Below are 13,981 nucleotides of genomic sequence, written 5' to 3'. Positions count from 1 at the left end.
AAAAAATATTGTATCTTAAAATAAAAATTATTTCAAATTATATTTCTTTGTTATTAATATTCAATTACTAAAATTAATTTTTAAAAATTAAATACTATCTTAAATGTAAATTAACAATCATTTAAAATGATCATAATAATCTTTTTATTAAAAAATAATTTATTTAAATATTTTGATTAATAGTTTATTAGAAATAATAATAATAATAATAATAATAATAATAATGTAATAAAAATTGAAAGGTGAAAAGTGAAAAGTGAGTTGGAAAAGTGAAAAAGTGAAAAGTGAGTTGGAAAATGAAAAGTGAGTTTGAAAAAACCAACAAAAGATATTTTTTGCCCTCAAATTTATAATTTAGACTAAGATAACAAAAGAGTATTTTTGTGATTTTCAGAACAACAAATATTCTTATATTTTATATTTTCTTTTATTATAGATTATTTTAATTGAAATATTTTTTTAAACTAAAAATATTATTATTTTCTTAAAAAATATTGTATCTTAAAATAAAAATTATTTCAAATTATATTTCTTTGTTATTAATATTCAATTATTAAAGTTAATTTTTCAAAATTAAATACTATTTTAAATGTAAATTAACAATTATTTAAAATGATCATAATAATCTTGTTATTAAAAAATAATTTATTGAAATATTTTGATTAATAATTTATTAAAAATAATAATAATAATAATGTAATAAAAAGTGAAAGATGAAAAATGAAAAGTGAGTTGGAAAAATAAAAAAGTGAAAAGTAAGAAGTGAGTTAGAAAGTAAAAAATGAGTTTGAAAAAACAAAAAAAAAAAACATTATTTTCCCTCAAATTTATAATTTAGACTTAAAAAAAAGTCATTGTTCAAGTTAATACATCTCGCGCCCACCTCGTGCAATGCACGAAAATACTAACTATTATTATAATCTCTCAATAAATAAACAATACAATTTCATAATACCCAACCTATCCTTTTTTCAGTTTCGTCTTAATTTCTTCTTTTTCCAATCTCTATAAATGCATCATTTCATTTCGTAGACTCACCAAACTTACCATTGGATCTACCTATCCCTCACCTTCTTCTCTATTCATCCCTTTCTCTCTCTAACGGTAGGTAGGTAGTTGCATTATTCTCTCTCTTGCTTGTTTTCGTTTGTGATTCTGATTCTATTGTTTGATTTTGATTTGAAATTTGAAGTTGATTTAACCTGATTTGATCGAAATAATTTGCGTAGAAGATTTTAGAAGGATCTATGGCACGCAAGAAGATCAGAGAGTATGATTCTAAGAGGTTGTTGAAGGAGCATTTCAAGAGAATTTCTGGAAAGGAGTTACCAATTAAGTCTGCACAGGTAAATAGTTCTTGATTTTTGTTGATTTGGCTCTAAATCTTATATAATTATCGTTACGGTCTTAGCTTGGAAAAATAAAAATTGATGAATAGAGAAAGTAGTATTAGTTCAAGTGGCATTGATAATAACTGTCTCAAAAGAGATTTGAATTTGTCCCTTGAGGTTACAATGTGAGATTCTATTGTCAAGTTCAAAGATGTGCTAGCACTCTAATCAATATTATAAGCAAATATTCTGAGGTTTATTGAATAGTTAATGTATCTGATCTATATATAGAACAAATATATAAATTATTCAATGAACTTGACAATAGAATCTTTGTTCATAATAGTGACCGGAGGGTGTACAGGGTATGTAGGTTACCAATATAGTGTGAATATTGAGAGATAATAGGTCTTGAGCATGTGGTTTAGAGTTTGATCCTTGACTAGTGTCTATGGAGAACCATCTGATGTGATTCTCTTAAGTGGATCTTTGTATCTCGAGATATTAGAGTCTAACTTTTAACTTTGAGATACCTTGAGTAACTGTTTTTATTTTATTTTATACAAGTTTGTGCCCGAGAAGATCTAATTTCGATCTACAATAATATGATTTACAATTTGTTAATTTACAAGTCCGTACTGTCAATTTTTCGATATGACAACTAATTTTGTGTATTTAGCCGTGTGGCTATATAATGTTGATCCATGTAGCCGACCCCACTAAGTGGGATAATGCTTTCTTGCTTGCTTGTTGTAGCTGTGTAGCTATTTGTTGATGTATGCAACTGTGGTTTGTGAAAAAAGTGCAGTGATGTTGTATCTGTGTAGCTATATGTTGATGTATGCAACTGTGGTTTGTGAAAAAGTGCAGTGATCTAAAGTTGGGTGTTTTTTTTGTTTTGTTTTATTCTTCAGGTTATAGAAACAACTGATATCAATGATCTAGTAGAGAAGGAACCATGGCTTTCATCTTCAAAATTGGTTGTGAAACCTGATATGTTGTTTGGAAAACGTGGCAAAAGTGGTTTGGTTGCTTTAAATCTGGATTTGGCTGAAGTTGATGGTTTTGTAAAAGAGCGTCTTGGAAAAGAGGTGTGTTTTCTTCTTTGTCTTCTAAACCTTGGAACCGTTTTTTTCCAATCTTTTTGATCAAATTTTCTTAGTGCCTCAAGTTCATTCTTTAAGTGTTTGTTCATGTCTTAATCTAAAATATAGGTTGAGATGGGTGGATGCAAAGGACCTATAACAACTTTCATTGTTGAACCTTTCATTCCTCATAATGAAGAGTTTTACCTTAACATTGTCTCGGAGAGACTAGGAAACAGTATAAGCTTTTCTGAATGTGGAGGAATTGACATTGAAGAGAACTGGGATAAGGTACCAAAATGTACTAATATACATTTTCACCTAAAACTTTGATTCCCAATGTAAATTCTGCTCATTTATTGCTTTATAATTCAGTATAAGCTATAATGTGATTTGTTCATATTTCAGGTGAAGACTGTGTTTATTCCAACAGGGGAATCTCTCGCATCAGAGAATATATCAGCACTTATTGCAACCCTCCCCTTGGAGGTATTTTTCCTCTGCTAATTTGTTATTCTATGAACATATCAACTATGTTACCTCTTTTTTTTATATCTAAAATGTATTCAAGCTTTTTGTGTTGGTTATCTATGAAGCACTGACACGGATACGTCAACTCCGACAATCATTTGAGAAATTAAAACAAATCACATGTGTTGGTGTAGGACAGATGACACACCTTTAATCTGAAATGTCGGGGCTGCTTATTGAATCACTTATTCATATTTGTTGGTGGACAAGTTGTTTCAATAATTTATTAGTTTTTCACATGTGTTGGTGTAGAACACCTGACACACCTTTAATCTGAAATGTTGGTGCTACTTATTGAATCACTAGCTCATTTTTGTTGATGGACAAGTTGTTTCAATCATTTAAATGTTTTTCTTTCATCTATACAGATCAAGGGAGAACTTGAGGATTTTCTCAAGGTGGTTTTCAATATATTTCAAGGTATATTATAATATATCCATTTACAGTTCATCATGTGTGCCTGTGAATATAACTTCATTGACAATTTCATTTAATTTTTGTTTTTTTTTCCCTATCATGTTAGATCTGGATTTCACATTCTTAGAGATGAATCCTTTCGCCCTGGTGGATGGAAAGCCTTATCCTTTGGATATGAGAGGAGAACTAGATGACACTGCTGCTTTCAAGAACTTCAAGAAGTGAGTTTCTTCCCTGTCAAGAATGCTAATTTTCATTTGAAGAATGAATATCATATCTCTAACTAATCTCTTAGAACTGATTTACCGAATGATATTTCATGATTAACATATGCTAATGAGTATGGACTTTCTTCTTGTTTTCAGATGGGGAGACATTGAATTTCCTTTGCCATTTGGAAGGGTTATGAGTCCTACAGAGTCTTTCATTCATGGATTAGATGAAAAGGTGAATAAAAAATTTGTATTCAATTGATTCATAACTTTGTCTCAAGGTTTCTGATCAATATGATTCTTAGTAGTTGTGATATGGTTTGCTGATCTTCATGGTCAATCAACTTCGTTGTACTATTATCTTATGAACCACCAAATGTATTGTTTATACTGATCTTGGTGCTGTAAAAATTTTATTATGAAAAGCTTAGGATGTTTTGTTTGAATGTTTTTTTCTTCCAGACAAGTGCATCATTGAAATTTACAGTGTTAAACCCATTGGGTCGAATTTGGACTATGGTTGCTGGAGGAGGTGCCAGTGTGATCTACGCTGATACGGTGTGTTTCTATTTCTACAAAACTAAAATCATAGTTAAATATTATTGTCTTGCAACATTAGGCCACTAACTTCTTTTTAACAAATTTCTTATAATAGGTAGGAGATCTTGGTTATGCTCCAGAGCTTGGAAATTATGCTGAATACAGCGGCGCACCAAAGGAAGATGAGGTCTTGCAGTATGCCAGAGTTGTAATCGATGTAAATGACTCTTATCTCAACTTTTTTGTATTCTATTATAGTATCATCACTTTATAGATTCAGCATTACGCTTTCTATAATCAGACGTTTCATTGTTTGGATTATGTAAAGAATAAAGATAGGTTATATTATATCAAATGCATGCTACTTTTAAACCGCCATAATAGTACATATGTATTCTCCGTGATAATTTCTTTTCAGTGTGCAACTGCAAATCCTGATGGCCAAAAGCGAGCTCTTGTGATCGGAGGAGGAATTGCTAACTTCACTGATGTTGCTGCTACATTCAGTGGCATAATTCGAGCTCTCAAGGAGAAGGTAGCTAACTTAATTGACTCGAGTAATTTCTTTTAAAAGATATAACAAACATGCCCTTATTTGATTGTTGAGCTATTACAAACCAGGAACAAAAGCTAAAAGAAGCAAATATGCACATTTATGTGAGGAGAGGAGGTCCCAACTACCAGAGAGGTCTGGCTAAAATGAGGGCACTTGGAGAGGAAATTGGCATTCCAATTGAGGTTTGTTATATAACATATCTTTATTGATTTTTAAGAAACCAATTGATGTTGATTCTCAAAAATCACTGTTAGTTAACTTTTGGCTGATCAGATCTATTTGGCTTTCTTTTCAGGTTTATGGACCTGAAGCTACAATGACTGGTATATGCAAACAGGCAATCCAGTGCATCACTGCAAGTGCTTAATTATCCATATTCTTATGCCAGTGCTCTGTCTTAAAGTGTATTCATGTGTAGTTTGTAGTGATTATTGATTTCATAATTGTATTTCCATTCTATCAGAATTTAGAAACTTGATAAGATAGAGCATTGATTGTTGAAAGTTTAATAATCTAATAAAGTGGCTAAGAATGTTTGCATTGCGTAGAATTCTTAAGAGTATAGAATTCTTTTAGTCATGACTCAGTAATATGACATTTGTATTTCGTTTATGTTAAGTCAAGCTGCAATTTCTTGGTTCTCAGATTTTGTATTTTTCTTTTATAGAATTCATGTCATCTTTCATATATCTTACTACAAATTTGATTTTTGGTTCTCAGAACCATGCACACTTCAAATTGAGACTCCGTATGATAGTTATCAAAAACTAAGTTTCAGGTGTAATTGTTCCTACTAATCAAGTGATGTTCAAGAAATTGTGTTTCTTGACTCTCAGACAATCTTAGTTGTGTGACATGTATTGAAGAGTAATTCAATATTCAGATGTTGAGCATCAAAAGTTCCGGGCATCAGAAGTTCTGATGTGGGTTGATCTTCTGATGATTACTTAGAAGATAGTATTGACCAGAAGTTATTGAAGTTGAGCATCAAAAGTTCTGATGTGGAACGTGAACAGAGCTTTTGGGTTCTGTTAGCTTAGCTATTTAGTTAGTAAGGGTACTTTAGTATTTCTTAGTATTGTACTGTTTGTACCTTAGACTTGTTCCCTAAGTTTATTCTGTTAGGACTTATGTGGCAAATTTTGTTTTGTATAAATAGCCTTGTAGTAGCTATCATTAATACACAACAGTTATTCTCTCATTCTTTTTGCGCCGTTATTCCTTTTGTTTATTCTCTTTGTTATCATCATTGATTCTTGTGCGCCAACAATTGGTATCTAGAGCTCCGGTTCCAACCACAGGGAAACACGAGTGAACGTGAGTTTGTGTGACTGTATGATTGATTTTGTTTCTAGGAAACAAAATTGTGTTGAATCACATATTTCTTGGTTGTTTGTGGGTTGGGAAACACTGTGAGTGTGAATGAAATCTGTTTTTCTGCACAAGTTTGAAGATGAGTGGAAGCAACTTGAATACCAAACTTCCAGTTCTTGATAGCAAAAACTGAAATAGATGGATGATTCAAATGCGTGTATTATTTGGTGCTCAAGATGTTATAGATCTTGTCACTGAAGGATATGCTCTGGTTGCAGCGGATGCAACGGAAGAACAAAGAGAAGCACTGAGAGAAACGAGGAAGAGAGATCAGAAGGCGTTGTTCTTCATCCATCAGTGTGTGGATGTGAATGTGTTTGAGAAGATTGTTGATTCTATGACGTCAAAGGAGGTGTGGGATATACTGGTCAGGTGCTACGGTGGTGACACATGTGAAGAAGGTGAAGGTCAATCCTTGAGAAAGCAATATGAGAATCTCAACATGAAGAACAATGAGAAGGTTTCAGAGTATATCTCTAGAGTGATTTTGATCACTAACGAGATGAAGACTTGTGGAGAAACTCTTTCTGAACAAGTAATCATAGAGAAGGTATTGAGGTCATGTACTTCTCTATTTGATTATATTGTTGTATCTATTGAACATTCTAAAGATTTGGAAACCATGAGAATAGAAGAGTTGCAAAGCAGTCTAGAAGCACAAGAGTTGCGTCTAGCTGAGAGAACTTCTGAAAGGGAAGTTGAGCAAGCTCTGAAAGATTCTTTTGTCAAGGACCAGAAACATTCTTAGTTAGAGACCAAGAATAGACGTGGTGATAGATTCCAGAAGGAAGCCTCAACTTCTGATGAGAAGAAATATCAGAAGGGAAAAGAGAAGAAGAAAGTTCACTGTTACTGTTGCAAACAATTTGCCCATTTTTCTAGAGACTGTTTGGCAAACAAAGGAAGGAAATCAGAAGAAGCAAATATAGCTAGAGGTGATTCAGATGATGAACCTGTGTTATTGATGGCTTCTGAGTCTGATGGAAGATGTTCATCTGATTGGTGGTATATGGACACTAGGTGTTCAAATCACTTGACTGGAAACAAACAATGGCTGATAGATTTTGACTTTGAAAGGAGGATAAAAATCAGATGTGCTGATGACAAATACCTTTATGCAGAAGGAATGGGAAATGTCAAAGTCAGAGTGAAGGATGGGAAGAATGTTCTGATCAAAGATGTTTGGTATGTTCCTAGAATCAAAAGCAATCTGATGAGTGTGGGTCAGCTCATTGAAAAAGGTTTCTGAGTTGTTATGAAGAATAACCTCTTGAAGTTGTATGATTCCAATCAGAAGTTGATTATGCAATCTGAACAGGGAAGCAACAAAACATTCAAGGTGAATGTAGAAACAGCTGAAACAGAGTGTCTGAGTGCAGAAGGCTCAGAAGGTGATAGTAAGCTGTGGCATAAGAGGTTGGGACATCTGAACAATAGAAGTCTGGGGCATCTAAGTTCTAAGAAGCTTGTACATGGCATTCCAAAGATTGTGAAGCCTGAGAAATCATGTGACATATGCATGAAAGGCAAACAACCCATATTGCCATTTGTATCAGAAGTTGCTCCAAGAGCAAAGCATGCTCTGGGAGTAGTGCACTCTGATGCGTGTGGACCATTTCCAGAACCTCCACTTGGAGGAAATAGGTATTTTATGTCTTTTGTGGATGATTTCACAAGAATGATGTGGGTAACACTTATCAAGTTTAAGACTGAGGTGTTCACAGAATTCCAGAAGTTCAAGGTGAAGCCTAAGAAGTAGAGTGGTCAGAAGATAAAGATTCTCAGAACGGATGGTGGAGGTGAGTATAACTCTATAGAATTCCAGAAGTTCTGTGATGATAATGAAATTGAGCATGAGGTTACTTCTCCTTATACTTCTCAACACAATGGTCTGGCTGAACGTAGAAACCGTACTTTTCTTGATATGACGAGAAGTATGCTAAAAGAGAAGAAGATTCCTCACAACCTCTAGGGAGAAGCTGTTGCTACTGCAACATATGTGCTCAACAGGTGTCTAACAAAGAGGCTGAAGGAAATTGTTCCTTTAGAGAAGTGGACTAAAGAGAAGCAAAGTGTTAGTCATTCGAAGGTTTTTGGTTCTGTGTGTTACAAACACGTTCCAGAAGCTAGAAGGAAGAAGCTGGATGATAGGAGCAAAGTGATGTTATTGGTGGGGTACCACAGTACAGGTGCATACAAGCTCTATTGTCCAGAAACTAACAGAGTTGAAGTCAGCAGAGACGTCATTGTGAAAGAATCAGAAGTTTGGGATTGGATAGAATTTCGACCAACTTCTGATGTAGAGATAACTTTTGAAGAAGAGTTAAAATCAGAAGATGAAGAATCTTATGAAAATGAGTCAGATGGTGAATCTGATTCTGATCCAGATTCTAATGATGATCCAGAGTCTGGTGGTAGTCATGATTCTGGAAGGAAAAACTCTAAAGATGTAGAGTCTGAAGGACAAGCTTCTGAAGATGATCATGGAGGTGGTGTCTCTGGAGCAAGTGACTTTGAAGTAGCTCAAAAGGCCACATAGATTCAGAACTATACCTAGAAGGTTTACAGATTTTGACATGTTGCAAGACACAGAAGTTGACTCAGAGGGAGATGTAATTCAGTGTGCCATGCTAGTAGAGTCTGAACCAATGGGTATTGAAGAAGCGCTCAAGAAGAAAGTCTGGTTGAATGCCATGAAAGAAGAACTTGAGGCTATAGAAAGAAACAAGACTTGGAAGCTGACATAACTTCCAAAGAAGAAGAAAGCCATCAGCGTCAGATGGGTTTTCAAAGTAAAGTTAAAGCCAGATGGATCAATTGGTAAGCACAAAGCAAGGCTAGAGGCAAGAGGTTTTCTTCAAAAACCTGAGCTAGATTACTTCGAGGTGTTTGCTTCTGTAGCTAGACATGAAACAATCAGACTGGTGATTGCTTCAGCTGCAAAAAGAGGTTGGTCCTTGATGCATCTGGATGTAAAGTATGCATTTCTGAACAGTCCACTACAAGAGGAGGTATACGTGTCACAACCCCCTGGCTTGTGAAAAAGAATCAGGAAGGGATGGTTTACAAGCTACACAAAGCTCTGTATGGATTGAAGCAAGCGCCTAGAGCTTGGAATTTGAAAATTGATTCATTTTTCAAGAAGCAAGGGTTTCAGAAGTGTGAGATGGAATATGGAGTTTATGTGCAACATTGTGGAAGCAATATGATTCTGTTGTGCCTTTATGTTGATGACATATTGCTTACAGGGAGTTGTCCAGAAGATCTGATGAAGTTTAAGAAGGTGCTGATGAATGAGTTTGAGATTACGGACCTTGAAAAAATGTCATATTTTATAGGGATGGAGATTCTGCACTCAAGAGATGGTATCATTCTGCATCAGCTGAAATATGAGTTAGAACTTCCGAAGAAGTTCAAGCTGGAGAATTGCAAAGCTGCTGTTACACCGTCAGAAACAAATCAGAAATTGGACTCTGACTCTGAAGGTGAAGATGTTGATGCTACGATCTTCAAACAGCTGGTTGGTTCTCTGAGGTATTTGTGTAATACCAGGTTTGATATATGCTATGCAGTTGGATTGGTTAGTAGGTTCACGAGTAAACTTAAGTGATCCTATTATCAAGCTGCTGTCAGAATCTTGAGATATATCAAGGGAACTCTGAAGTGTGGCATATTGTTTCCTTCTAGGAGAAAGGAAGAATCAGAGTTATTGAGTTACTCTGACTCTGATTGGTGTGAAGACAAAGTTGATAGAAGGAGTACCTCTGGATATTTGTTTATGTTTCTGGGAGGTCTTATCTCTTGGAGTTCCAAGAAACAAGCTGTTGTTTCTCTATCAACATGTGAAGCTGACTACATTGCAGGCGCTGTAGCTGCATGTCAAGCTGTGTGGCTTCTAAATTTTTTAGAAGATCTGAAGATTAGAGCGAATAAGCCTCTGAGGCTGATGATTGATAACAAGTCTGCAATCAATCTTGCCAAGAATCCTGTGTTACACGGAAGAAGCAAGCATATTGAGACTAAGTATCATTTCTTGAGAAGCCAAGTCCAAAATGGAACATTAGAGGTTGTGCATTGTAGCACCCAAAAGCAGCTGGCAGATGTTCTGACGAAGGCAATCAAGACAGATCAATTTCTTCTCTTAAGGAATGGAATTGGTGTTGTTAGTTTTGAAGAATATGAATTAAGGGATGGTATTGAAGAGTAATTCAATATTCAGATAATATTGACCAGAAGTTGTTGAAGTTGAGCATCAGAAATTCTGATGTGGAACGTGAACAGAGCTTCTAGGTCCTGTTAGCTTAGCTGTTTAGTTAGTAAGAGTACTTTAGTATTTCTTATATTGTACTGTTTGTACCTTAGACTAGTTCACTAAGTTTATTCTGTTAGGGCTTATGTGGCAAATTCTTTTTTATAAATAGTCTTGTAGTAGCTATCATTAATACACAACAATTATTCTCTCATTCTTTTTGCGTCGTTATTCCTTTTATTTATTCTCTTTATTATCATCATTGATTTTTGTGCACCAACAAGATAGACATACAATTTATAAATTTTAAATCAGTGATGTATCTTATAAATCTCTCATCATTAGTTCTCGGAAGATTATTGTATGAACATATTATAAATGTAAACATGTTCCTAAATAAATTTGATGATCAATGTAAAACATAAACAGAATAAATACTGTAACTTTAAAATTACACGTAGACTAAAATTTTAATTTAATAAGGTCTATTTTCTTCTTCATGATAAGATATATTTAAACTTTATGATGAAATCAAATTACTAACTAAATATCATATTCTATGGATAAAACATGAAAATTAATTGTTTTTTTTTCTTGTCAAGTATTCTATTGACTTGAATTCAAGTTTTAGAGGTGAATATTGCGCTCATGCGTCTAATATTTCTACACAATTTTCATTTGAGCTGACTTAAAAAGGAACAATTAATTAATTTTGTCTTCTATCTCAAATAACTTATAATAACACTATCAAATCATATATAATTCACACGAGTTTTAAGAACAATGTATTCATTACCTTTATTGAAGCCCTTTCAACAACCTTGCCACAAATAACCTCACCAAAGCTCATTCCATTGTAAAGACAAATTTACAATTGTGAAAATTGATACATACATGAATAGTGAAACATATAACTCTTTTTCATACAACAGTTGATTCCACTATACTAGTTCATCTATATACTTCATAGAATAGTGAAACATATAAACTCTTTGGCACACCACTTGATTAATTACATGTAGTCAATTCAGTTTAGAATAAACTTAATCCATATTTAAAATTGTAGTTACAATTGATTCAACAGTCTTTTCAATCAATTGGATTTGCCACATTTATAGTACGTGATTAATCAAGTGTCACGCAGGTGTACGGAAAGTATATAAATGAAACATTTTTCTATTTATTTTAAAGGTTTGAGTGATAGGAAGTTATTCCTACCAAACTAATAATTTAGGGTTTCTACTAGAAAAGGGGAAGAACACTAAAATGAGTAAATAAAATAAAAGGAATAAAGATAAATTTCATTTCATTTCTTTGATATCTAATGTTTCAATGAGACTACAATATATAGTACTTTTAATGATAATAAACTTAAAGATTCAAACACTACTAAAAGCCCAATTCAACCAAACATTCAAAATAGAATAACAACTAACATTATATTACTAATTAAAATATCTAATTGCACCTCCTATCATTGTCGCGGGGTTCACTTGAACCTTGTCCTCAAGGTTCTAAAATCAATATAAGAATAGAGATATTGTTCTTGGCATTAATGTACCTGGATCCCATTGTTTGAACTTTGCAACTTCCACTGCTTGGTCTATTTGTGCTGAAGCACACTTTGGTCCACCATCACAGCCAGGATGAAAAACAACTTCCTTAACATAATGCCAAAACCCTTGGAGTATAGGACCGACATAGTTTCTTAGAAGAGTTAAAGGTACAACATTGGCATTAGGACCTATCACTGCTAAGGAAATGCTACTGGTTTTTAGAAGTGGAAGAAGTGAAACAATGTTCTTTAAAAGGATAATGCTGTTTCTTGTAGCTTCAAGAGCTAAATATAAGTGATTTTTAGAACAGAGGTGGTTTGGACCATTCATTCTAAATGGAAGCTTGGTTGGATTTCCTCCAAATAAAATTAGCCTTATTCTAATTGAAAATAATAGATTGTGAGTAGCACTATCTATTTGATATATTGGTAACTGATTCTGCTGCACTGTTGATTTTGCATGGTCTGTCAAATAAGTTACACATTCCAAATCCATCCCAGCTTGCATAACAACAGCTACAACTTCTTATGCTGATTTTGTGTATCCTTGCTGGTTATGTATAATCACAGCAGCTCCACAATCTGATGCAATATAACCTTAGAATCCCCATTGTTTTCTAAGAATTTTAGTTAAGAGATTGTAATCAACACAACTTGGAACACCATTTACACGGTTAGCATCACACATTATCCCACGAGCTCGTCCTTGCTCAACGTAAATACAAAATGGAGGTTGATATGTGTCCGCTAAATCTTGCAAAATCACTTTAGCATCAAAGTGAAAGCGATTAACACCCTTCCGATTGCCTAACTCATAGGCAGTGAAATCACATACGGTTCTCAAATAATCCCCACAATCACATGATTCAATGAATTTATGGGACGCACAAAAATAAAAAGTTGCAGAAATTTCAAGAAAATGCTTCTCAAAATTCTTTTGGTAAACAGGCAAACCTCCACCATTGAAGTTTATACAGTTAACTCCTGGATGCATTGTAAGAAAGTATCCAATTTCCGAGGATTTTCCAGTAACATAACTGATTAGGCTTTTGGGAAAATCAACTAAGTGAAAGCAATGAATCATGTGCAAAGTAGCAACAGCTCCCTGAGTTGGAGGCTTAAGAATAATAGAACTTCTAGCAATCACTGCAGGAGAAATTTCTTCTTCCACAAAACACGGTGCCATTACTTCGTTTATCTTCCTTTTCTTCTTCGATACTTTCTCTTGTTGTTGTTGATGAACTTGGTTCACCGATGGAAGAACAATGTCATTGGAGAGAAACCATTGTTGGTGCAAAATTTGATGCGGCAGTAAGGTTTGAGTTGGTTCGTCGTCATGGTAATGATGGGAGAGTTTGCGGAAGCGGAGAAGGATTCGATCGATTGCATTGTAATGACTCAGATTCTATTTCAACTTGTGGTTGTAGATCCCTCCATTCACAGTGACAATAACGGTTTTGTAAGGAGGTTGATCTCTGGAAGTAGGAATGGTAAGGCGTTGATGAGCATGGTGACAATCTCGATAACAATGCAAACCTCTCCAATCGGGGCCTCTGTGTTTCAAAACCTCTGCACCGGCGAAGATTTTGGCAGCATTTTGATCTGGCATTTCAACAAACAGATGGTGAGTTAATTGAAGTGGCTGCAACGAGACTGGTACCATGATTGAATCTGGTGGCTCTGGAAATGGAGACGGACGTGGTTGAATCGATTGCACAAGGAGAAACCCCTTGCGTAAAAGCCCATATGCTCAGCAGCTTCAGCCTTCTTTCTCTCCTTCTTCAACAGATACTTCTTCTGCTTCTCATTTTCACAGATTGTTTCTTCACCTTCGCAACAACTTCACCACTCACATCATCATCAATTAATAACAAACTATTTAGATCTGGTGGTTCTGGAAGCGGAGCGGCAGCCAAAATTTGATCGTTGGAGAGGTGAATATCCCTGGGCTTGGTCACTATTGAAGAAATCTTTCTCGTTGTACCCTTTTCAAGTGAGATATCATTATCGTCAATAAGACTGTTATCAACAATGGAAATCAAAGGAACAAGAGTTTGTGAATCTAGATCCATATCATCTTCATTATCATTATATTGTCCAAACGACCCGAATTCCATTTCATCTTTTTCCG

At 34.5% G+C, this 13,981-nt stretch overlaps 1 protein-coding gene across 4 annotated transcripts; it reads left to right on the top strand.

Moving 5' to 3' along the window:
* Positions 1-949: 949 nt before the first annotated feature.
* On the top strand, positions 950-5,222 carry LOC131632095 (ATP-citrate synthase alpha chain protein 1-like). 4 transcript variants are annotated; one of them, XM_058902864.1, is made up of 13 exons: positions 950-1,104; positions 1,233-1,346; positions 2,246-2,422; positions 2,546-2,707; positions 2,825-2,905; positions 3,316-3,367; positions 3,471-3,585; positions 3,730-3,811; positions 4,039-4,134; positions 4,232-4,333; positions 4,535-4,651; positions 4,738-4,854; positions 4,968-5,222. In XM_058902864.1, the coding sequence occupies exons 2-13, from the start codon at positions 1,248-1,250 to the stop codon at positions 5,037-5,039; spliced, it is 1,272 nt and encodes a 423-aa protein (XP_058758847.1). In that variant the 5' UTR covers positions 950-1,104; positions 1,233-1,247; the 3' UTR covers positions 5,040-5,222. The 4 variants fall into 4 exon arrangements, with proteins under 4 accessions (XP_058758847.1, XP_058758844.1, XP_058758846.1 ...); XM_058902861.1 differs by having other exon boundaries at positions 1,230-1,346; XM_058902863.1 differs by having other exon boundaries at positions 961-1,108; positions 1,230-1,346.
* The last annotated feature ends 8,759 nt before the right edge of the window (positions 5,223-13,981 follow it).

Source organism: Vicia villosa, unplaced genomic scaffold (genome assembly GCF_029867415.1).
Source record: "Vicia villosa cultivar HV-30 ecotype Madison, WI unplaced genomic scaffold, Vvil1.0 ctg.000905F_1_1, whole genome shotgun sequence".
Lineage (NCBI taxonomy): Eukaryota > Viridiplantae > Streptophyta > Magnoliopsida > Fabales > Fabaceae > Vicia > Vicia villosa.
The sequence above is the reverse complement of the archived record's forward strand: the minus strand, read 5'-3'. Positions and strand labels throughout refer to the sequence as shown.